Below are 25,369 nucleotides of genomic sequence, written 5' to 3'. Positions count from 1 at the left end.
CTGTACCTGTACCATGTTGCCAAAAGAACAACATATCCGAATCAGTCACAGAAATATCATTCCCAGATGTGTTCTTCCTGAACATCAGCATCATTCCCAGCGTGTATTTAAAGCCTGTTCACACTCAGAGAGGTGACAGGCAGTAATTACAGGTCTATTTCCCATCATCGACTCTGTATGTAAACACGACCATTTTATCAAAGCAAGGAAAATTTGCACATCCTGTTCCAGCCAGAATCTGGCATCCTATACATCTTAATTAACCTGGAGTGCTTGCAGGGGAAGCAGCTGGCTGGGAGAGCTGGCCTAAGAGGGCTCCTGACACAAATCAGAGCTGCAGCACAGTGAATCCAGAAACTGATACTAAAGTGCATCTCAAACACACTTAATGCAAAAAAAAAAAAAATCATAATAAAAAGCAATTTGCTGCTCAATCAATCTATGCAGTGAAGGCTTTCTTAATGGAACAGCCAGACTTTTATTTGCTTTGGCATTTAAGAAGGTGGCAGAAGTCAGCCTTCAACTACTCTTTCGGTGATCTTTTCAACAGCAGTCAACAAGTCTGATCACTCCTACGTATGGTTCCATGGAGCTTCTCTGTTTCAGCACCTGGATCTCTAATTTGGGACAGGAAACCTCACTGAACCACTGAGCCTCCATTTATACAAACAAGGCATCAGTCTATGAAATTTGTATTCCTGTTTTGACTCTGGTCAGGGATAAAAGGGGTTCAAATACTCCTCCATGCGGGATGCAGGGCAGCATCCAAACCAAGGTTCAGGCTTGCAAATCTATGGGGCAAGAAGCATTATAACCAAATTTAACAAAGCAGGGTCATGGCAGCTTCTCTCACTACTGCCTGGAGCTGCTATTTGGGATATTTGAATCTTGGAAGTCCTTCTCTACGTCTTTCTATTTTTTAACACTGATTACACAAACATTTCAAAGGACGAGGGTGAACATCTAAAGTTAAAAAGTAGATTTTACACTTCATTAAAAACACTTCCAGGGATGGGCATCCACAGCTTCTGTGGGCAACCAGTGCCAGGGCCTCACCACCCTCACAGTGAGGAATTTTTTCCTGGTATCTAATCTAACCCTACTTTCTTTCAGTTTGAAGCCATTCGCCCCCCTACAGGTTGAACAGTCTGACACTGCCTCATCCAGCCTGGCCTTGAATATTAAGGTAAACAGGAAAGAAGTGACAAGCTCTTAAATATAAAACTATATTCATGTATATAAACATATATATACATATGGCCTATAAATATATTCCACACAGCCAGACCTTTACTTTTACTTTTATTACTACGCGGTACATTTTATCAGAACCCTCGTTTACATGGCGGTGACCTTTCAGTCCTTGTTTTTCCCAGCTTATGCAGCGCCTCTTCCGAGGCGTGACCCTTCCCCAGATCTCCTCACCCATTCCTTTTATTGACAGCCCGATACCCCTCACACCAAACCACCCTCTTACTCTTTGGCGGCGCCGTCCCGGTGCCCACCGGCTTCGTGCAAAGCCCCCGCGCCTCCATCTGCAACACCTGCACAGCACAACACAAGAGTTAACAGAGCGGGAGGAAATTCCGGCAGCTGAGGGGGTGTGGGGGCAAGAAATCGCCCCGAGGAGCCCCTTTACCTCGCGGGTCACCGCCCGCCCGCCGCCCCTCAGCGCCGCGGCCGCCGCCATCTTGCCCGGAGCCCTCACGGCGACCCCGCGGCCTCGCGGTGGGCGGGGCCGGCGCGGGGTGACGTCAGCGCGGGGCGCGGTGACGCAACCGCGCACGTGGCGGCGCGGGCGCATGGCGGGCGGCGATGGCGGCGGGCGCAGCCCCGGGGCCCGGCCGGCGCTGGCGCTGCGCGGGGCGATGGCGGTGGCGAGCGGCGGGGGGCGGCTGCTGGCGGCGCGGCCCGGGCACAGCGGGTCAGTGCGGGGCGTGCGGGGCCGGGGAGCTGCGGGGCGCGGGGGGGCCTGGCGGCTCGGAGCGGCGGAGGCCGCCCGGTGCCCCGTGAGGGGCTCGCAGGGGCCCGTGTGTGGCCCCGCTGTTAGCGCGGGGTGGGGCGGTGCCGGAGCCGCTGGCCCTGCTGCCGGTCGTGCCTTTCCGTGCTCCTTGGCGGCGTTTTCTGTCACAGAAACATCACTTTTAAACTTTATAGCCTTGGCGGTTTTCTGTCACTGTTGTGCTCCCCCCAGTTGGACTATATATAGCATAAAGCATATATATTTATATATATATACACGCACATACATACATATATGGATATATACACACATATATATACATATGTATATATATACACACACACATATATACATACACACACATATATACATATATACACACACTTATATACACATATACGTACATACACATATATGTTATATTTTTTATCATATATATACATATACGTTATATATATAGCATACATGTATATTTGTACGTAACTTGTAAAAAAGTGTGTATATATATATTGTTTATGTATAACATATATAACACGTGTTATGTGTATCTGTACAGCATTGTATATAAAACTATACATGTGTAGAATGTATACAGTATTACTTTATATAATAACACCTATATAGATATGTAATAATGGTCTATTTTATTCCTATAAGGAAGGTGCATATAAATAGCTCCAAGGTGGGTGCCAAGAGGATGGTGCCAGACTCTTTCCACCTCCTGTTGCCCAGTGACAGGATGAGGAGCAATTGCCATAAAATAAAACACAAGAAGTTGCACCTCTCAGCACAAGGAAGAATTTCTTTATGTTGAGGATGGCAGAGCTCTGGAACAGCTGCCCAGGGAGGGTGTGGAGTCTCCCTCTCTGGAGACATTCCAAACCCCCCTGGATGTGTTCCTGTGTCCCTGTTCCAGGTAACCCTGCCTGGGCAGGGGGTTGGACTGGGTGATCTCCAGAGGTCCTTTCCAAGCTGAATGATTCTGAGATTCTGTGTGGCATCTGAAGGGAGGTGTCAGAGGATGGGCCAGGCTCTGCTCAGAGGTGCCCAGCAATGGGACAAGAGGCAAGGGGAAGAAACTGATGCTCAGGAAGTTCCACCTGAACATGAGGAAGAACATTTTTTCTGTGCGGTGACCGAGCACTGGACAGATTGTCCGGAGGGTGTGGAGTCTCCCTCTCTAGAGATATTCCAGGCCTGTCTGGACACAATCCTGTGCCATGTGCTCTGGGATGACCATGCTGGAGCAGGGATCTTGGACCACATGATCCACAATGGTCCCTTCCAACCTGATTCTGTGACTGGGTAAATGCTACTGACAGATGTGCTGAGTCTGACAGAAGTAAAGTTTATGCAAAATACAGGGTTTCTTCACCAGCAGGGAAGGATTTCCTTTTCGACCTGTGCATATAATCCAAAATTTAAGCCTCTGCCACATCTGTAGCACTTGGGCAGAGGTGGTTCTCGAGAAATGTGGGGCAATTGTGCCAATAACTAAAATAAGAGAATCTTACAAAAGAGTTGCCACTCTCTGTAGTTAAGTTTCTGGTTGTTCTAGTGCCAGTAATTTTGGGTTTGTTTTTCCCTTGCAGTGATGAGAGTCTCTTTGTGTACGATTGCAGCAGTGCGGAGAAGCAGCCCTTAGGAGAGAAGGGGTGAGAAAATCTGCTCTTTTTCTGGAGGGTGCATCTCTCATCCCACACATCTCAGTGTGACAGTGAAGGCAGTAAAAGAAAGCCACAGGATAACTCCTTGAGCAGGTGAAGGGTTGGTTTTGCTAACCCTGGTGGATACATATGGATCTAATTTTTGTTTTGATTTCACACAGAGTTTTATTCCACTGTGCACTTTTTTCTCTTTTTTTTTTCAGAGAATCAGCAGTAGCAAAATCAAAATCAATAATTCTCTCTTGTCAGTCAAGACATTTGTGGAAAAGTCCTGCCTTCTTTGTTAGACATCTAAAACCAATAAAACCCACAAGGCACTTACATAAGTTCTCCTCCAGATTCGTTCTCTCAGTCATGAAAATTCAAAACACACACACACACAAAAGTATTTTTCTTGGCTTAGATTCAGCTCCTGAACATTGTTTTACTTGTAGCCAAACAGAAAATATATTATAATTTTCTTCATAATTTATATCAAGCTGTACCAGCACAAACTTTTGTTTTCTAAACAGGTTTTGATACAAGCCTAGACCTTCTACCAGTTTCCTTTGTCTTGGGTTATTTCTTTGCATTAATGTCCATGTTGGCTCAACATTTTAAGCAGAAATAAAAGCATTTAAACTTTTACTTTGTTCATCACACTCCTGATGGTTTGGGATTCCTGAGGGAATTTAGTAGCTATCAGATTGTGAACTGTTGGTCCCCTTCTCTCTATTAGGCAGGATGGAAAAGTGACAGATAAAGGAAGTGATGACATCCTGGCTTTTGCCTTCTCCCCATCAGGAGATTATTTTGCCTTGACAGATGACAACAAACGCCTGATTCTGTTCCGTACGAAGCCTTCCTGGGAGTGTGTTAGTGTCAGGTAAGGAAGCAGGATGGTGCATGCTGTTATGGCTGGTGGATTTAGAGTTCTGTTTGGGATGTTGATGTTATTACTTTGTTTCCTTTTGCTGTTTTTGTTTGGTTGGGTTTTTTTGGTTTTTTTTTAGTTCCCTCGCTTAAATACATTTAATGCTTTTGGGAATTCAGAGTATTTGTGAAGAATTGATGTGTGGTCTTCCCCTCACCAAGAGTGGGAGTGCAGATGTTTAATATCACTGTCCAAGGAAGGATAATCTTTTTCCTTAATCCAAACCCAGTGATTTTTATCTTTAGGAAATAAAACTTTACCTGCTCTTGGTACACTGGGGTTGCACCTGTAAGTGATACTGAGCAGTTCAGTAAGTGCATTTTCTGTTCCTTCTGATTTTGAGCAGTTTTGGAGAGTTTGTGAACTTTCTAAAAAGTTGTGATCTTTTCAAAAAGCACATCCTCAGAGATGCTGCAGCTGCTTTTCTTCAGTACATTCCTCTTGAGGAAACAGCCTGTAGCTGTCCACCAGAGGTCCTCCAGTTCCAAGTTTTCTGCTGCTGCTTGTGACAGTTCTCTGTAGGAAAACCAGGACCGTGAAGGGCTTCCTGAGAAAGTACCTGAGCATGTGATATCTCTGCTTCTATTGGTCTCTGACAAATGTGAGACCCTGGTTGCAAAAAAAAATAAATAAATCGAGTCTCTGTAGCTTGGCTCTGGTGTGTAGGATATGGGATGGAGCCTTGGGGTTAAACAGTGTTGCACTGAGGAAGTGGTCACAGCATGAAGCTGTGCCAAGGGGGTTTAGGTTGGATATTAGGAAAAGGTTTTTCACCCAGAATGGTTGAGCACTGGAGCAGCTCCCCAGGGAAGTGGTCACAGCACCAAGGCTTACACAGCTTTGCACAATGCTCTCAGGCAAATGGTGGGATTGTTGGGGTGTCCTTTACAGGGCCAGGAGTTGGACTCAATGATCCTTGAGGGTTCCTTTCAACTCAGGATGTTCTGTGACAAAGCCAGAAATGCCCAGTTCTGTTCATTCTGTGTCCTGCCTTCCCTGCTGCCCTGCCTTGTGTGTCTTGCCTGTAACATGCTACTGGATAATTGTTTGGTGTTTTGTTTCTGCTGAAAGCTTAACTAGGACCACAGCTAGAATTTTTGGGAATGTTATTACCTCATATTAGGAAACTGGGAATAAATACAGGCAAAAGGCTTTCTGCATGGATAACAATGCCAAAGTTTGAGCTATGTGACTTGAGTTGGTGTTTTGTGGCAAGCTGTATGAAAGTCTCACACAGTGCTGGCCTTTGTGTCAGACAAAGGGGAATTTTGAATCTTTGTGCTCAAGATCACAGGTGGTACAATGAACTTGGAGCAAGACTTTCTGCTTGGCAAAGTAACTTTTTTTGGAACTGTGTTCCCTGTGATCCTGTTGTGATGTTCCTTTAAGTAGCCATTAAAAAGTCTGGGAATTTCTCTCTTCCTACCTGAAACATAGTGTATTGTCCTGTTGCCTCCACATGGCCACTGAATTTCAGAGTAGGTGAATATAAATATCCATTTTCTATGATCCCACAGTCCTGTGCTAACACAAAGGATGTGTTTTCTGGTATCTGTGGTCCTTATGTTTATCTGAGCAGTTGTAGGAAAACTGTTACCTGCTACACTGGCAACTGGAACTATCATGATGGCAGATGATGAGGGAAACTCAGAGTTCAAGCTCAGAGCTTTGTCTGGACAAGGAGTGTGGAGCCTGTGGCTCTCTGATTTGGCATATGAGGAGAAAATATTTCCAAGTCTCTCCATGAAGGGTTTCCCTTTACAGTACAGAGTGGCAACTGAAGGAGTAGTTCCTACACAGTTTTTAAGAGTGTTGCTGCAAAGGATTCCTAATAGGACAAATCCTGCCTTGTCTTTTCTATGTGTTTAACTCGTGTTTTTATGATGTAGAGTGCAAGGAAGTTTACCAGCCTTCATTAGCGTCCTGGCATGCTGCCTGGGTGAGGTGCTCAGTTGAGAAAATACCAAAGCAAAATGCAGTCATGCAGCTTTTAATGGTCTCCTGTTGATCCCCCACCCCAGGTGTTTGCTATTACATAATTCACTCATTCACTAGACTCAAAAGTGCTATTTCAGCCCCATAATGTTACTCTCATCACTGCCATTTCAGTAATGTTGCATCTGAGAACTTTTGCCCAGCCTTTTGGTCTGTTTAACTTCCAGACTTGGTGAAGCTGCCATCCAGAGCTGTTGAAGCTGTACCATTTGTCTTTCAGGTTTGTGAACAGGAGATGCACATCCCTGGTTATCACAGCTGCAGAGGAGAAGATTTTTGTTGCAGATAAGTCTGGAGATGTCTATTCTTACTCAATAACAGAACCTCAAGCAGATGGAAAACTTGAGCTGGGCCATGTCTCTCTGCTATTGGATGTGGTAAGTGCCTCTGTGTATTTACAAACCTGCATTCCTGCTTGGGTTTCTCATTGTTGCTCTTGTCTCAGATTTGTAGTTTGCTACTTTTTATTATTATTACTTATTTTGTTTTATTTTTTTTGGTAATACATAAATGAAATGTGGTCCAGACTTCTTCCTACTGAGTTTGTGTTGGCAGAGTTTGGTAAGGAAACAAGTTTATGAGTGTTGAAAATGTCTTCATGTTACAGTCACAGAAGTCTTGGTGACAGAGTGTCTATTGGAGTTCATCCACTCTGCCATGAGAGCTGAGCTCTTCATTGTGATAAGTTTTTTTTAAGATGCAAAGGGTCTTCCAGCTCTACTGTTGGGGCTGAGTGGCTTTCACTGGATCTGGAAGTCAGTGTTGCTTTTCTTAGTGAGAAAGTTACTGTCCCAAAGATTTACTCTTCCATTGTTGGTGGAAAAGAGAGGTTTGTACTTGCCTTTTGGGATAAGGATGTACTCTTTTTCATAGTTAAGAAGAATTTCAAGCCTTGAACTGCTGGACACTAAAACTCCCTTTCCCAACAGGCCCTGAGCCCTGATGACCGGTATATCCTAACTGCAGACAGAGATGAGAAGATCAGAGTCAGCTTGACAAAGGCTCCCTACAGTATTGTATCCTACTGCATGGGACACAGAGAGTGAGTGCCTTGTGTGCCAGAGCCATTGTGTGCAGCCATTCCCTCCACAGCCACCCTCATCCACTCTCAGGGGGTGAAATCTTCTCCTCAAATCACACTAAACAACAGCTTGGTCTGTGATAGGATCATGAAATGGCCTGGATGGAAAGAGACCTTTAAAAGTCATCTGGTCCAACCCCCCCTGCCATGAGCAGGGACATCTTCAACAAGATCAGGTTGCTCAGAGCCCTGTCCAAACTGGCCTTGAATGTTTCCAGGGATTGGGCTCTACCACCTCTCTGGACAACCTGTGTTTCACCAACCTCATTGTGAAAAAAAATTCTTCCTTAATATCTAGTCTAAGTCTACCATGAGTTTAAAGTCATTATCCCTCCTCCTGTTCCAAGGTCCTTCTAAAAAAATCTGTCCCCATCTCTTTTTTAAGACCCCTTTAGGAACTGGAAGGCTGCAGTAAGGTCTGCCCAGAACCTTCCCTTCTGCAAGCTGAACCCCCAATTCTCTCAGCCTTTCCTCACAGCAGAGATGCTTCTGCCCTCCACTTGTTTTTATGGCCTCTTCTGGACCTGCTCCAAAAGATCCATGTGCTTCTTGTACCCAGGACTCCAAAGCTGGACACAGCCTCCTCTGGGGCCTCACCAGAGCAGAGTAGAGGAGCAGAATCATCTCCTTCCACATGCTGGTCACAGGAAGCTCCAGAAATTGTTGGCTCAGGATGGAGCCTATCTTATTCTTAGGAAGGGAAGTCTTAGGAACTGTCTTTTGAGGTTTGAACATGTGCTAGTTAAATTAATGGCATCTCAAGTGCAGAACTCAGACTTGTAGGTTCTGTGGTAATACAGAAAACCTGTCTGTGTCACCAGGATGGATAAAGCGTGCCTGCCTGGACACCAGACTGCAGAGGGCTGGAGACTGCACTGTGAAATACATTCAGGGCAGGGAGCCTACCAGGAGGATGGAGAGTGTCAGGGTGTGACATTGGTGGCTGGGTTCTTTTTCCCAGGACCCAGATTGACGAGAGACAGACTTGTTTTGTCATATTCTGGCTCAGTTGTTTATTCTTGCTTATCTATATTACATATTTGCAGAGTACAAGGAGCTATATACACTGGGGAAGCAAGGTGCAAAATGGAGAGCGAAGAACCTCTCCAAGGTCTTTTATGTGTCTATTTAGCCAATAATCAAATGGCAAGTAAGTTATTTCTTTTAGTGACCCAGTGACCTGACACCTGTGTGCTGCAATGTGAAATTCTTTATCCAATCACTCTTTATTACCCAAAAACCCTTAGAAGAAGATGAAGAAGGACAAGAAGAGGAAAGCAACAACACCCCAAATCCTCCATTTTGTATCTTATGTATTAACATAACTAAGTGTTATGGAGTTTAAACTCCAAACTCTTAACTTTTTCACCCAGTGATTTAATACAATTCTATCTATCTCACACTCACATTCTCAGTTTCTCTGCTTAGTTCTAGAAGCTTTCTCCATAGCTTTAGGTTGAACTCAGTGTTCTCTTGGGTGTCAAAGCCTGTCAGCACAGATAAAGGAATATTTCCTGTGGCTCTGACCTCAGCAGAGAGAGTCTATAAGAGCTTGGAGTCACAGGACAAAAGGGAATGGCTTTGAATTTACAGAAAGCTTAGATTAGCTATTAGGAAAAAAAAATCTTGACTGTAAGGGTGGTGAGACACTGGCACAGGTTGCCCAGGGAAGTTGTGGATCCCCATTCCTGAAATGTTCAAGGTATTCATTAATGGTTGCAGAGTGAAAAGCAGTTTAAATTAACTGAAATATATTCAAAAATTCAGTGTTTAAATTAGACATTAATAAAAAAGGGTTACATAAAGCAATAATTGTCTCGTTTCACAGTCCTAGATTTTCTTCTCTCTGTCGGGCTTATGATGATTCTTGCTGGATCTGCTGTGCCTGCTTTGACTTTGGAGTTTGTATTTGAAGTTTGTGACCAAATCTCTTTTATTTTTTCACTCTGTGGCTTTAAAGCTGTGCCTGTTTTCAAAGGCAAGACTGTCCCATTCAGGTCAAGTTCTGCTCAGGTCACTGGATCTGAGATTGGTGAGCTCTGAGATAATAATGATCCCCAGATGCTCAGGTCCTCACTGCTCACCAAAGACAAAGCAGGATCACCAACTTCTGGAAAACAGAACTTCTGGCTGAATGTAGGCACTGGTAAACTGCCACATTAAAATTCTGTAAAGATTGTTTTTAAATGATCTCCCAGCTGTGGCTGGAGAGATGTGGCACTCTGGAGGCTGAGCCATCACTGCTGTGTTTTAAAGGATCTGTTGATTCATGTTTTTAATGTGCTTCATGAACTGAGAAATGGGAATGTGCTACCTGAGTAAATCTGTCTCCATTGGCATTTTTTCATCTAAATGACAATGTTCTCAGCTGGGAGGAAGTCAGTAGAATTCCCTCAGTGCAAATGGGGAAATGAAGTTCTTTATTAAGTAGAAAGTCAGTAGTTTGTGTAGTGCTTATATTTACTAAGTACTGGTGACATTTTCTTCCTCCTAATTATCTTGATGTGGAAAATCTGTTTGTTTATTGTAAGGTTCTTTTTAAAAACTGCTGTTTTCTCTTACTGTGTATGTTTAAAGACCAGGATGTCAATCAAGAAAGTTCAACTCTGACTGCTTTTCCTTTAGGTTTGTAAGCAAAATACTTGTAATACCCAACTGTCCTGACCTGCTGTTGTCAGCTTCTGGGGTATGTATTGCAATTACTTCCAAAAAGTGTTGGTTTTTGTATGTTTGGGTTTTTTTTATTATTATTTATACCAATTCAAATTCCTTGGGATACTTGGAATAATCTCTCAAGGTTTACAGCATGGCCTCCCTCCTCCTCCTGCCCCTTTTTCTTGGTTCTGTTGCTGGATCACATGAGAACCTTTTACTGTGCTTATAGTAAAAGGCATCTTTGGGATGGTGAAGTTACCATTAACTTCTGCTCTGGAGCACAGACACTGTCTGCTTGGATGAGAACTGTAGAAATGAATATTCTCTCCCTTCCCTCCCCAGCCCTTTTCCTGAACTGCCATCCTGCTGCCATGCCACACCTGTACAGAGATGGAGTTGACTTAAAAGAAAGGAAACAGTATTCCTTGTTCCCCAAGCTGCCAAAACTGCACAGGAAATAAATGATGTTTCCTGTGAAGATCACAGTAATTCCTGGCATTGCTGTTCTTGCTTCCCTAAGGTTCTTGTCCCTCTAATTATTGAAGCAGCTCTAATGCTGGTGTTGCATGTGGCTGTATTTCACTCTTGGCAAATGCTCTTGGCTTTGTTTTCCCAGAGAGGTGTTTAGCCTCTCTTCAGGAGGTTGCTAAATCAAATGAGAATTTGGTTGATAACAAGAGCGTGGGGCAGAGAAGGGCAGCCTGAAAGAATTGCCATTAAAATGCTGAGCACATGTATGACTGTGCTGTTGGAGACAGGCTTAAAATGCCCTCCTCCAGCTACCCAATTTCCACTTCAAAAGGAGAAATAAAATTAGCATGATTGAATAATTTAGAATGCAGGGGGAAATTATGTTAATTAAAATGCTTTATCTGCAATTTGAGGTCTTAACTAAGTGATTATTTAGCAGCTTCTGTGGGGAGCTCTTCAGGGAAACGGGGTTTAGCTGAAGGCCAGGAGTGGCCTCTCTTTGCCTGAGTGCTGGTAGTGATAGACTTGTGTCCACTTCCATCTGTCCAGGACTCCACTCTGAGACTTTGGGAGTATAAAAGTGGAGAAGAAGTGCACTGCTGTCAGCTGAGTACCATCTGTGGGCCTCAGGCAACCAAACCAGACCAGGTATGTCCATATGTGCCAGGGCTTTTGCTGTGCTCCTGATCCTTGGGACGGCCAAACGTGGTGGTTGCATTTTGTTGGAAGTGTTTCCCTTCTGTCACTGGGTTTAGAACTTACAAAAACTGTTACAATAGTCTGGGATTTTGGGAAGACAGTCCCTGAAGTCCATTCCTGTGTTTTGTGTGAATTTCTAAAATGTGCCAAGCAGTGACCAAAAGAAGCTGCTCCTAATTCTTCCCACATTTAAGTTCTGGACAGTGGACAAAGCCTTCCCTTGAAATTTCTTTTCCAAAACCACCGCTGTTGTAGTCTCCTAGGCAGAAAACATCCTGTGACAATGAGAAGATCTAAACATTCACCCTTTTTTAAAAAATGCTTAACATTTTAAGTGTTAAAGTTGCAATTTTCCTGAGGAAAAAGAAGCTTTGTAATATTTTTAACCAGTGACCTGCAGTAGGGCCCTGTGGAGTCAAAATGCTGGGCTTGTTATTTTAGGTTCTCTCACAGCTGGACAGTGCCCAAAATTTAAATTTTGGCATAAATGTATGAGTCCTACATGAAAACTGAACACCCCAGGAGCTCCCCTGAGCTTCCAGCCTGTACATCAGTGGTCTCACACACACAAGTTTGGGGTGCTGCTGTGATTTGAAATGCTCACCTGATGTAAGCAGTCATTCTGGTAGTGCTTGAAATGTAGTTTTGTTTATTTCTTGTCATCTAATGTGGCATAAGACCAATTAGCAGTGAAATAGCACTGTCCTTGTCCCTGCTGCATGCATGGAATTAAAACACCTACTCATCTGCTGGGTTATTTGAGTTCACCTCACCACCCATCCTGCTGCTTGTGATTTTTCATGTGAATCTCCAAAACACTTCTTTCCCTGCAGACCACAGCTGCCTCCCAGTTCCCAGGTGACTGGGAAGCCAGGCATGGCTCTTGAGGCAAAACCAGTGTGGAATCCATATCCAGGCAGAAATTGAATTGAAAACGCCTTCCTTCCCTCCCTTTGTGTTGAGGTTTTGGTAGTGGAAGTGTGCTGTGCTTCACCTCCCCCAAGTTGGGGAGCCACTTTCATCACAGCTTTCCCATTTAGATGCTGGAAATCTTGGTTTGGGCCAGAGTTCCTGTTAGCAGGAATTCAGGGTGATATCCATGTGGACAATATAACCTGCTCCTTGGACCTGAGGGTCTTCTTAAAAACACTCCTGAGCCACACACTTCTCACACACATGCACGAGGTCTCTGCCCATTTCAGCTTGATGCCAGTGCTAGAAATCTTTGAAAAAGATGTTCTTGGGGTTTTTGACAAGTGAAAAAGGTACAAGATGGTGTGACAAGCCCATCTAACTGGTATCCACTGATACTTTGGGTGCAGCAGAATTTGAGCATTTGTTTTAGAGGGAATAATAGGTTTATTTTAAAACAGTTTGCCTTCTACATTTATAGGATCACTGAGGACAAGTAAGCAACTAACTGAAGTGGGGAATTCTGTGATTAATATTAAAAATACTATTTGTTGCTTAGACCGGCTTCACATTATTAAGATGGCTTTTGTGTAAATTAGCAGTGCTTGATCTGACACTAAACCCTAATTCCACTGATTGCAATCCAAAAAATAATATAAATATAATATTAAACCAAAATATAATATTATATTAATATATAATGAACCTTGAATGTAGCATTGGATAAACTAATTTTTGATATTTGGCATTTTGACATTCTGTTGCCAAATGTCAAAAAACCTGTTGCTTCAGGTAGGAACTGATCCAAGAAAACCTCTCCAACTCTCTTAGAGTGTTTTTGTTTTTAGTTTAGTAATACTTGCTAATACTAATAAAATCCCTTCCATACTGTTCATGCTGATGTAGCCTCAGGAGAAATTGGAGATGCCCTTTGCTTGAGGAGTCTCCATTAAACTTCTTTACCTCAGTGTGAGTAAGCAAAGACAGAAGGGGAAAGCCCACAAACTGTGGTTTAATGAATAGAACACAGCAATTAAGTAATAAACCTTATTCCTTCAGTGCTTTGCAGTTTTTCCATCCACTGCCACGTGTGGTGGTGTTGGAAGCCACATGGTGGCTTGAGTCCATGAAATCCTGGATTCTGCTCACTCTCACAGGTGTTCTGCAGTGAAAAGGAGACTCCTGTTCTGCTGGCATCATAGTGCTAGAAATGCCAGAGGTGACATCTGGTGACAGTGTTTAGTCATGCTGTGCATCCAGGTGTGTCACAGTTCATCTCCACAGCCTTGTGTGACATTTGTGGTCTCAATTTAAGGACACATCTCCTGAGTCAGCACTTTGCAGTTTGTAACAAGCACAGTGTCTGCAAAAGACTCTGCAGCCAGGGATCAGATGGGGATATAAGTGCTTTTGCTTTTTTTTTTTTTTTTTTTTTTTGTTTGTATTGTTATATTTCATCTTTACCATTGATAGCCAGTGTGAATGCACTGGAGTTTTGAACACAGCTTGAAGCTCAATGAGAATGGAATCATCAGTAATGGTGGGTCATGTGAGCACAAAAATGTGGGCTTATTTGGTTTGGCAGATGATGAATATGTGTCTGTTTGGGGAATGTAGGAGTGTTTTCAGCAGTGTAGCATTGGTTTCAGCTGATGGCTTACAGATCCTCAGTTCATTTTCCCACTAGAATGGGAGTAATTCTTTTAATTCCATAGTGCTATATAAATATTTTCCTACTTCAGAGCTTTCACCTCATCTTATCCTCCTGACAGCAGAAGCTTGTTTAAAGTCCAGAACATAAATTGCACAACTCTACCCCAATGCACCAATATATTAATTTTTTATAGGGTCACCTCTTCTCACAGATGACATCAAAAGTTAATTTTAAGGTGTTGGCAGGCTGATAACAGTGTCATATAAACACTGACTTGAGTTCAGAGAGTATCAAGTGAACATCTGTTTATCACAGAATGTTCTGTAGCCCTTCCTTAACCGATTTCATAGCCTTGCCCTTGACCATGATACTGCTGTGGGTCTTGCATTCATTTTGCTGATTTTTTTTATCTTACCCACACATGGGAAGAACTTGGAAAGAAGATGCATTTTCCTGTCTCTTTCCAGCTGTGAATAAAACTTGGTTTAAATCAAAACAGCCTCCTCCTCCCTCCTCCAGTGGGGTTGGGAGAGAGCTGCTGCCTGATTCAAGTTCACAGAACCCTTTGTCTCTCTAACAAAGCTCTTGGCTGTGTAGGTGGGCACTTCCCTGCATGTTTGTCAGGCAACAGGCAGAGAGGCAGAGCTTTGTTATTAGAAATAAATAGCACAAGTTTCAGCTTTATATCTATATATATACATATCTATATGTCTATATCTTGGCTTGTTCCTTTAAATGTCTGAGGAACCCACTCATGGCTTGCAGTAAATAGGAGCTGTCAGTTCTACTCCAAACCTGTGGTGAAAGTGGCTCCATCCTGCAGAAACAGCATTTAGCCACATTAGCTACAGAGGACTTTAATGGTTCAGCCCACTCATCCTACCTGGTACTTGGAACAATCTTTAATGTCTGTGTGAAACAGGGGTTCTGGGTCCCAGTGCTAAATATGGGCTAATAACTTCATATTTCTGCAGAGTAGCAGAAGATGAGTCCCATCTATTCTCAGGAGCTCTGGACCATATCAGTCCTTTTGATAATGTTTTTTGTTAAGTGCTTCTCTTCTGTCCAAACAGGTGGTTGAGATGAGTGAAAAGTATGTGCATGCTGTTCTTGCTTCCTCCTATGAAATCATATCAACACAGTTTTTCTCATGTGCTAGAGAAAAAAAAAAATGTTTCTAACTCTGTTATACCATGAATTAATTTTCTTTCCCACAGTTGTTTTATCTCTCAGTGGTTGCATCATGTGCTGTTGACAAAATAGCTTCTGGTGTTAAACTTGCTGACTTGAATTTTTGGAAGCTGTACAGCTTGTTTTGCTTTCCTACATGGATTGCAAAACTGTGAAACAAGCACCCTGACAATGCCTATACATCAGCTGGTAGCTTCAAGGGTAAAATCCTGTGCTGACTCCCAAATTTACCCTAACTTAGTGAACCAGAGGTTCTGTCCAGTCACCAGTGTCGTGTTAAGGAAAGAGGTGGAGGTTAAAAAGAAGAATACTTGAGGATCCGTCAGAATTCTGCCAGCAGAGTGTCAAAAAGATGTATTTTCCCTTCCCTAAAGGAAATAACTCTCTGCTTCTCTGCTTGGAAGGTTTTAGTCATCAGCAGTGTTGGTGTTGTTGCTGCTTATAAAATACACTTGAGAACCAGCCTTTTGCTGTTGCAGTTTTGGCATTCACATTATATAATAGATACTTTTGCAAAAGCACCCCAGGACATCATTTTGCAGTTTTTCTGCTCCTCCCAAGTCCTCCCCATTCCAGGAGCCTCAAATCAGTTGTTTTATATTTCAAGTAGAATGCTTTGTGCAGCAAAAGTGCTGATTCTCTCCCAGACAAAACTGTGTAACTTCTAAATTGGGAGTTTGATGTGGAGTTTTTTGATGGTTTTGTTGTTTTTATTTAATGAAGAAAATGGCCTCAGGCAGGCCTTCCTTGTTGTTCAGAACACATTTTCTGTGGAGCAGGATGGCTTCACCCAGACTTCGGTTGAAACACAGGCATCACAGCAGGGATATTAGGGATATTAGCTATGCATCACTATCTTCGTTTTTTAACAAACAGAACAGCAACTAATAGCTTGTGTTTATAATATCTGAACTGCTGGAGTGATATTCTGCCTGAGCAGGCTTAATGTCAATGTTTTTCCCATTAGCATTGCAGAAGAGAATGTTTGAAGGTCGTGCATTTTCCTTCATCTGTTGGTTTGTCTGCTAAGAGTAGTTCACTCAAACCTTTACAATTGATCTCTGGACAGTGTGGAAGGGAGAAGTGTGGAAAACTTCATAAAACAGCAAACACTGGTACAAAAATATCCTTGACTGCAGTTAGAGGGTAATTTAAGTTGCTTAACTTGCTGTGAATTAAGACATCTGCTAAATTTTAAAGGCTCATAGTGAAATGGAATGTGAATTTTCTGCCCATAAATGGTCTCAACTTACAAGGATATTTTTTTTTCTATTCCTGATAGAAATACACCGTGTCACGAATAACCTACTGCTGTCAAGGTGGTTATGTTGCCATCCTGTGTGACAGGTAAGAATAGATGGAATAATGCCTAAAGTCATCACAGCTGCTGCAAAGGCACGAGCAGCTTTCCCTGCTGGCTGTCCTGGCTTTCCCTGAGCCTGCAGTTCTTGGTACCCCAGATGTCCAGGAATGCTTGTGGCCTCCCAGGAAGCCTCTGTGTCTTGCACTTGCTCTGAGTGCAGAGGGGAGTGCAAGGGTTACCTGGCTTAGTTAATTTTTGTAGAGTTTGTGCTGTCTTTCCCTCAGTGGAGGAAACATGAGGCTGGGATCTACAAGAGCTGGGGATGTTTCATTTTGGCTGGTGCTCAGCTGTGTATTCCTTCAGGTGCAGCCTTGTAGGCCAGTGTGCCACAATGCAACACTCCTCATAAAAGTCCTTAGCAATCCTTATGAAATTCCCTTTACTACCCTTTCTTTTAGAGGAGGCAGCACTGACTGCTTTTTCTTTCTCATAACACTTGTAAAGCTGTTTGACACTTGGGATATTTACAGCTTCTGACTCAGATCATGTAAGCAAACAGCATTTGAAGTGCTCATTCTAACTACTTGGCTTTGGCTCTGTTTGGAATAATAGTGGGTGTCTGTAGTTTGCTGTACAAGTGATGACTGTAGGTGGATTTGGTAATAGTGGTAATTAAGTTTTTCCTCTCGAAAGTATTCCCACAGTCTACATCTTTCAGCTCGATGCCACTGCCCAGCAGCTGGTTTACAAACAGCAAATCTCTCTGAAACACAAAGGCTGGGACATTGCATTTGAGGAAACGGGAGACCTGTGGATTTTGCAGGAAGACAAGGAAGCTCCTCTTCTTTTGTGCAGAGCATGTGATGGACAGTGGAAGGTACATTTTTAAAGCTGAAAATCCTGAGTGTTTGGTGATGTCTTGAGGCCACAACAGAAGTGGAGTTTGCTGTTCCATGAAAGCTAAAAAGGCACCTTTCTCTCTGTCTTGAGATGGAGTAAAAGCCATAGATACACATCTCATTCTTCTTCTCACCTGTGAATGATGCAAAGGTGTCAAGAGCTTTTTATGAGCAGCAGTGTGTCTGTTCTCAGCTAAAGCTGCCATCTGGCACAGCAGGATCAGACTGCTTGTCAGCACTCAGTACTTTAAACCATTGCCTGAGCTTTCTGTGGGCTACACTTGATTAGAAAAGAAACAAAACCACAAACCAACAAAATCCCTTTGGGTTTGCTCAGGAATGCTTTCCACACAGCTTTCCTTGTGCCTGCCTCTGAGGGATCCTTTGCAGGACAAGGCATTCTGGGAGCAGTAAGGGAATTACTTTATTTTCAGTGAGAACAGGGAATCAGATTTGGGATATGTGCTATCAAGTTCTCTTTTATTGCCTATTAAACAACTGGAAACTCATTTGTTATCCTTGTAAGTCCCCAGCTAATTATGGTCTGGTTGTGAAGTGGTTTTAAATGAAACTTCAGAGGGTGTTCTTTGACCCTAACGTGTTCCCTGGGATATTTCTTTTCCTCACAGATTAGTAAGTGGGAATCAATTTCTTTGTTCAAATGGCAAAGCTTTCCTAGCAGAACTTGAGATTCCAGGCCAGGTTTCAGTAACAGTCCTAGAAAAAAGGAGCCTGGAAGAGATCATGGAGGTTTTACACTTGCTCTGTTTCACTACACTCTTCTGAGAGCTGTTGCATTTTTCAGCATGCTGTGAAACATGACATTGTCTATTAATCCCAAAATAACATGCAGCCTTCCTTCTTTTCCCAGGCTGTAACTGATGACAAAGGATTACAGAAGATGTCAAAATACATCCAAGACAACTGGACAGTGTTTGAAGGTGAGAAACTTGGCCAAAAGGTACAGTGATTGCAGTTTTTACAGCTGAAGCATACGATTTAGAACAAGATTTGAGTTCAGTTCAGCTGGCTGTTGGAAATCACTCAATCTTTTCTCGGTTTCATCACTCTGTCTGGTGTGGAAGTCAGTGCAGATAATGAAGTGTGTTCAGGTCACTGTTATCACAGAACCATATAGGTATTTAGAGCTGAATTGCAGCCTTATAGCTTTTCCACCGGCACCTTATCACAGGGATGCATCCAGACAGCCTCTGGCAGAGCTGCTGGAGTCTGTCTGACTGCTGTGGTATCAAATACTGGTGTTTGTTGTCTTGTCTCCTGCTGGTTGTGTGAGACTTTATCACAGGTACAGTGCAGACAATCAGGATGGAGCAGATCTGCTGTAAAGATGGGCTGTTGGGTCCACCTTGGCAGGGCAGATGTGGAGCCTGTTGTGACTGGAAGGTGTGACCCTGGATAGGACAACAGATGACATTGCTTAGTGTCAGAGCTGGCTCATTTTGTTCTTGCTTCCTGTCCCACTCCCAGTCTGTCAGAAAAATAATGCCTGCTTTCCTCATTCAGAAGCACCCTATGTTTCCAGGATTTTTTGTATTATAAAAAATACCCAGCTGAAATTACAGCAGTGGTTGTGGCTGCAAGAAGGGCTGTGACAATTACATGTTGAAACTTCATTCATAGAAATTTCTACCCTGTACTTTGCTGGGAGACTGGAATCTTCCTTAAAAAATGTGTTACAGTTCCCATCAGTCTTACAGTCTGTTCATGGTGGCCACATAGAAAGATGGAAGAGCTGCAGAAATGCTCAGTCTGGTGTAAGGTCTCCTAATATCTGGTACTGGATGGTTTAACATGTAGATGTCATTAAGTTGGTCATTAAATTGTAATTAAGGTGGTGCAGTCTTGGCAAGTCAGGTACTTCTTTGGAAGAGAGATGTTTGCATGGAGATGTTGCAGACTTGATAGTTAGAGCCAGGCAGATAATTAGGAGGATGAGGTCTGAGAGAAAATGAGCACAGAGAAGTAAAGAGAGCAGGCAGGGGGGAGAGGTTCTGGGCATAATTAGCCCGTGGAACAAACAAGTGTGAAATGCAGTCACCAGCTCATCTGCAGCTGGGAAAGGAGCACAGCTCACATGACAGGGTTCATTATCGTTAATTAGTAAGGGGAAGCTCACTTGATGAGCACTTATTCCAGTGCATAATTAGTGCTTCAAAGATAGTTACATCTTCTGAAACAAGTGATCATTACATTGTTTGAATCCAGTCCTAATCCCTGCATATTGTCCTTTTATAAACTTTTCTCACCTGTCTGAGGTTTCTGTAGGATTTAAGATGCAGTGGTCAATCTGGAAGTATCACACTATCCTAGGATGGTTTGGGTTGAAAGGAACCTTAAAGACAGGGACACCTTCCACTGGTCCAGGTTGGTCAGGGCCTCATCCAGCCTGGCCTTGGACACTTCCAGGGATGGGGCATCCACAGCTTCTCTGGGAAACCTGTTCAAAATGCCTCACCACCCTCACAGGGGAGAATTTCTTTCCTAATATTGAATTGAAACCCACTCTCAGTTTGAAGCCATTCCCCCTTGCACACATTAACCAGTTGGACATTGTGCTCTAACAGATCCCAGAACAGGATTTAGTGCAGACTGATCAAGTGGAGAGCAGGCTATTCAAACTGGCAGCATGCAGTTTCTCCCAGGACTAAAGGCCAATAAAGCCTGTCTAAGTGCAACAGCCCTGAAAGTGAAGGCTTGTGCTTTTCTGAGTACCACAAAGGGGAACTTGCTTTGTTTGTCTGCCAAGAAACAGGGTGTATGTGGGTTTCTGTGGAGTAGCACACTTAGCTTCAGGACCAAACCTTAGCAGGTACTGGATTTCTCTTCATTTTTCCTTTAAAGATTGTGAATTTTGGTAAGTGGAAAAGAGGTGAGAACTGGTGATAACTGGCTTTGTCAAGTGCCATTCCAACAATTTTTTAGAAATAAGGACCGAGGCAGCTGGTCTCATTCTGTGTTCTCTACAGAAACAATCTGATTAGGGATTTTTGGGTAGCAGTCAGTTCCCTGCTAAATTTATCTAAACCTACAGTCTTGGGGATGCTGTGAGGAATATTACCTTGAATTCACAGAAGGTGTAACAAAACCATTGGAACAAATGTTTAGGAATCTATGTGCTATAGAACCCATCTATTCAAAAGTCTACTCCTTTGTCCTTCTTTTAAGTTAATACTCAAGGAGAAAAGCCAGCTAAGCACAGTTAGGTGGCAGCTCCCTTTGTAGTGCTTGGGTCTCGGGACAACTTCAGTGGTTCAAAAACAGAAGTCCTGGAGTTTGCAAGTGTCCAGTGTGTGAGCTGTGTCCTCTCTTTGCTTCACTGTGAGGTGCTTGACTCTGTATGAATTTTTATAGCCTAAAAATGGAGTGTGTGCCTGGCTGGTGAGTGCTGAACAGGTGCTTGCCAACACAAATCAGGCTTACACAGTGTAAATGTTAATATTTAATCACAGAGTGGTTTGGGTTGGAAGGGACATTAAAGATTATCTCATACTATCCCCATGCCATGGGCGAGGACACCTTCCACTATCCCAGGTTGCTTCAAGCCCCATCCAGCCTGGCCTAGGACACTTCCTGGGATCCAGGGACAGCCACAGCTTCTCTGGGCACCCTGTGCCAGGGCCTCAGCACCCTCACAGTCAAGAATTTCTCACCGATATTTCATCTAAATCTGCCCACCTTCAGCTGAAAGCCATCCCCTCTTGTCCTGTCACTACATGCCTTTGTGAAAATCCTTCTCCAGCTCTCCTGAAGCCCCCTGAGGTATTGGAAGGCTGATCCAGTGGATAGGACCACAGTAAATGAAATGTAATGCCACTATCTAAAATTACAGCCCAGGAAGTAACCAATGAGACTGCTGAGGGAATTAACACCCATGTTCTTGCTTTTCCCAACTACAGGTTTTGTTGGTGCAGGGAGCTACTACAGCCACCTCTACAAAGCCTCCTTTGAGAACATGGACGAGTACCTGCAGAGGAAGGAGGAGAGGTTACAGAAGCAGAAGAAGAAAAGGCAGGATCTGCAGCTTGATTCCAGTGAACAGACAAAAAAAAAGATGAAGACTGAAGAGGCATCACTATGACTGCTGTGAGTTTGTCACCTTTGCCTTGAGGAAAGGAAGTGATCCAAGTGTGGACTGGTTTTACATAAAAAGATAATTATGCAAAAGGACTGGTTTAAAATTTTATTCAGATTTTTAGGCAGGCTGATATGACAGTATCCTGTTTGCAGCAAATAATGCATTTACAACATGCCTGAACTTTCTAGCAGAGTACAGTGTCAGTGGCTCAGTCCTGGGAATCTCTGATGCATATGAATATTGGAGATGGCATTTTCCTTGAAACAGGATTTTCTTTTTGCCTACTGTGTTCAGGCTTTCTTTTTTTCAGGTGGAAACACGCTGATTAAAGTGGATGCAACTTTGTTTTTATTACTTTTGGTTTGGTTTATTTTGGGGCTTTTTTTGTAAACTTTTTTAAAAAATATGTTAGTTAATGTAACTAACTTGGTGTACCTAGGTATGAGAAAGGGAGTGTAGAAAAAATTCCTGCTGGGTATGAGAGGTTTTAGCTGAGACTTCTCTGTTTTTATCCTTTAACTTTGGTTCATATGGTTGGGATTTTGCCTAGCTTCTAATCCATTACTTCTTACTTGTGGAATATCTCCATAGGAAGAAGTGCAAAAGTTAATTTTGTATGCTGCAAAGTAAAAGTAAAACATGTCAGTCAACATTGTGTTATTGGAAGCTCCTTCCACTGCAATATGATCCTACTGGTGTCTGTGAAAATCATTCCAGAGGCCTGGGAGCAAAATTTGGAGTGCATCCTGCTTTTTTCATGGAGAACTTTTCCATACTTTAATTATCCAAGAGATACATCTTCTTGAGAAGTTATCAGTAAGAGCCTTATGGGGCCACTTGTTGCTTCATCACAGGGCAGAAGTGTTCATCTGCCAGATGGTATCATGTTCATGTGAAATATAATGTCCTTCACAAAACCAGGTGTGGAAATCTGTACAGTCCATTAAAAGTACTCAGAATTAACCTGTGCACTGTGGGTGGTTCTTTCTGGAGTGTCTGGACACGGAGAATTTTTGCATTCAAAATGCAGATGTGTGTCCCAGCTGCTTGGTTTGCTGACAGATTCTCTCCTTTTCTCCCATGGAAGATGCTGAATGTCAATAATAGAGCTCAGCAACAGGCAAATTTCTTGGTAGCTCATCTGAATCCCATGCTGATGGGAAGCTGGGATGAAAAACTCTGTAATTTCAGTCTTCTGAAGGAAGGTGTGGGGTGAAAACCTTCTGTGCTGTACCTGGAACAGCCAGTGCAGTGGTACAGCACTGGTGATGAAGGTTTTCTTGGTTCTCAAGAAAGGATGACAAGCTGCCATCTGAATTGCTTTTGGGTAGGAGTGGTGGCTTGGACACTGAAGCACCTGTGGTGTGATGGTGGTTTTTAAAACTTTGTAGTTCTTGTGTTCATTGAATTGAAGAGAAACTCTAGGGAAAGCACTTGGGGAAGCACTTTAGGAAGTTCAGCCTCAGAGTGCAGCTTTTATTTAGGAGTAGAGTTGTTTGCTGGTGTGCAGATTCCAGAAACAGGCTTGTATTCCCACTGTGAACCAGACAGGACAGGAGGAAAAGGTTCTGACTGGATATTTTGCTAGCTGTGAAAAATGAATGACCCCATAATGAAGCTTGCAGAGACCATGCAAACTCCAACATTTTGGAACAAATTTGAATCTGCGGGAGCCTGTATTGGGTCACTTCCAATCCATTTTCTCACTGGAGGAAGATCTGAGGAGGACACAGGTAACTGCTTTAAGTGGTTGGTTGCAGATCCTGTATATCAATATTATTAAACTCCTAAAGGATCAGAGGCTGTCATGGCAATTCCTATTCCTGAGGGATGTTTTTCCTCAGCACAGGGTAGACCTTGACAGTGATCTCCACTGGCTGCAGGCACTCCTGTGATCCTCACCCTGCTCTGCTCTGCTGGAAGAAACCCAAATTTTCTTCCAACACTTGAACTCATGACAGATTGAGGTGTGTGGGAGTGACATGAGATGTGATATCTGGCAGATGGCTCAGGCCTTTTTGTTCTTCATGCAAGTTCTTCTTTCCTATTCCATTTCATGTTTCCTTTTTCTGCACAGAGCAGTTCCTGAGCCTCAGTTCTGAGTCCACGTGTGCCTGTGCATTGCTTTGAAGGGCTCTGTGCAAAGTGATCAGAGAAAGGAAACTTTGCTGGAAGGTCTAAATCCTTTAGATGTTTTCCAGCCTGCCTTGTCTAACTGCAAAACACACACAAATCATGAAAAGGGAGTGGATACCACTGCTGCACAGAGGGAGACAACACTCCTCTCCCTGGTATTTGAACTATTTATTTCTAGTGGCTGAGCCTGATGTCACTTGCTTGTGTTTATCTTCTGAACTTGAACCAAGGCCTGTCTGTGTGCCTGGCAGAAGGGGGTGGGTCAGTGAGGGTGTAGTTTTATAGCAGGACTGCAAACCCTCAAACCATTCCAAGAATATTTCTAGGCCACATAAGTTTACCCCATGCTGCACTGGAGCTTTTTGTGGCGATTGTGCAACTCCTCTGCTTCCCTCCAGAGCACTGACAACCCCAGGAACTTTTAAAAATGTAGGTAGGGAAAAAGGTGTTTCTTTTCCTCAGTATTTCAAACCAAAACATACCCTTCCTACTCCCATTGCTGGGATTTCACCAAAACCCCTTTCAGCAGCACAGAGCTGAACAGAGTGACCTTTTATCTGTCATAGCAGGAAGGAACCCTAATCAAATGCAGCCCAGAAATATGCTTTGGAACAGTCCTTACATTTTTAAGAAAACTTTGAAAACAAGCTTGTTCTGTAAACAAAAATGTCTGTAAACAAAGATGTTCCTTTACTTAAAAAGCAAAACCCCAATACAAAGTAGTTGCTTTATCTCCAGGCTAATAAAAGGTTGCTGCCAATTTCAGTGCACTCCAAAATCTGCTTCAGCTTTCTTTGCTGAGCTATTTTGTGTGGAGTGCTTTGATCTGAGGAGGAAATGCCCTGTGGGTTTAACTCTTACTGGCTGTCCCTGCTGCCATCAGTCCTGGTAACGTGGTGTGATAGCAGACCAGGGTGTGTGGTGAGGGAAAGCAAAATGTGATTTGACATTAATTGTGGGTGCAGAGGCTGGAAAGAGAATTAAATGTTGATTTTAAATGCATTTGCACAGGTTATCCCCCACTACTGCACACTAATACTTCCAGTATTCTATTTTCCCCCTCTTCTTTTCTATTAATAGAGGTGATGGATGTGTTTTCACGGGTAGATGTGCCCATGGGCATGACCTGAACATCCAGAGGAGTGGCTGCCCCTCATTTCCTAACCAGCACTTACAGCCTTGACTTTGAACAGCTTTTGGAAAATAGTCAGTGCCCCTTGGAAATGGGAGTTGGGTGCTGTTGGTTGCTTAATTCAACATTGAATTCAAACAGCTCTTTATAGCTGGGTGGAGCTATTAACTCCAGAGAATCAGCACGAAGCAAATACAGGTAGAGCAAATTGAACTCAGCCATGGAGCCTCCCCTGCTTCTGTCAACAGCAGGGCTCCAGCTCTCCATGGAGAAACTTTGTGCAGTTACCCACCTGTCTGAGATTTATCAGATTTACACCTGCAGGCAGGATGTAATGCTTCTGCATGTTGCCCATAGGGATAATAAGAATTGAATAGTCTTATTTGGCATGGAAATTCAGATTTTGGACTGTCAGACCTAGAGATATCTATAGACATAAAAGAAGATATCTGTATCTAGATATGTAGATATATATACAGATGGAAATATATTTTTATACATATATAAATACGTATAAAATATATATGGATAAATTATGTATATGGATATATGTAGAAAAACATTTGGATACATATGGATATATGTATAAAATATATATATGT

The 25,369-nt window shown here is 43.1% G+C and overlaps 1 protein-coding gene across 1 annotated transcript; it reads left to right on the top strand.

The window, feature by feature from the left end:
- The first annotated feature begins 1,770 nt into the window (after positions 1-1,770).
- Positions 1,771-22,462, top strand: WDR4 (WD repeat domain 4). Its single transcript, XM_058832725.1, has 11 exons — positions 1,771-1,924; positions 3,556-3,618; positions 4,349-4,495; positions 6,759-6,915; positions 7,468-7,580; positions 10,245-10,305; positions 11,295-11,393; positions 16,484-16,548; positions 17,198-17,381; positions 18,275-18,344; positions 21,321-22,462. Exons 1-11 carry the CDS (start codon positions 1,803-1,805, stop codon positions 21,500-21,502), a joined length of 1,263 nt encoding a protein of 420 aa, XP_058688708.1. The 5' UTR covers positions 1,771-1,802; the 3' UTR covers positions 21,503-22,462.
- The last annotated feature ends 2,907 nt before the right edge of the window (positions 22,463-25,369 follow it).

This window comes from Poecile atricapillus, chromosome 1, assembly GCF_030490865.1.
Source record: "Poecile atricapillus isolate bPoeAtr1 chromosome 1, bPoeAtr1.hap1, whole genome shotgun sequence".
Lineage (NCBI taxonomy): Eukaryota > Metazoa > Chordata > Aves > Passeriformes > Paridae > Poecile > Poecile atricapillus.
Note: the sequence above shows the minus strand (reverse complement) of the source record. Positions and strands in the feature narration are given on the sequence as shown.

Excerpts from the sequence above, each read along its gene's own strand:
- WDR4 (XM_058832725.1), top strand. The coding sequence starts at position 1,803 with ATGGCGGGCGGCGATGGCGGCGGGCGCAGCCCCGGGGCCCGGCCGGCG. Across the intron at positions 1,925-3,555 it reads GCGCGGCCCGGGCACAGCGG|TGATGAGAGTCTCTTTGTGT; the intron begins GTCAGTGCGGGG and ends TTTCCCTTGCAG. Across the intron at positions 11,394-16,483 it reads AGGCAACCAAACCAGACCAG|AAATACACCGTGTCACGAAT; the intron begins GTATGTCCATAT and ends TATTCCTGATAG.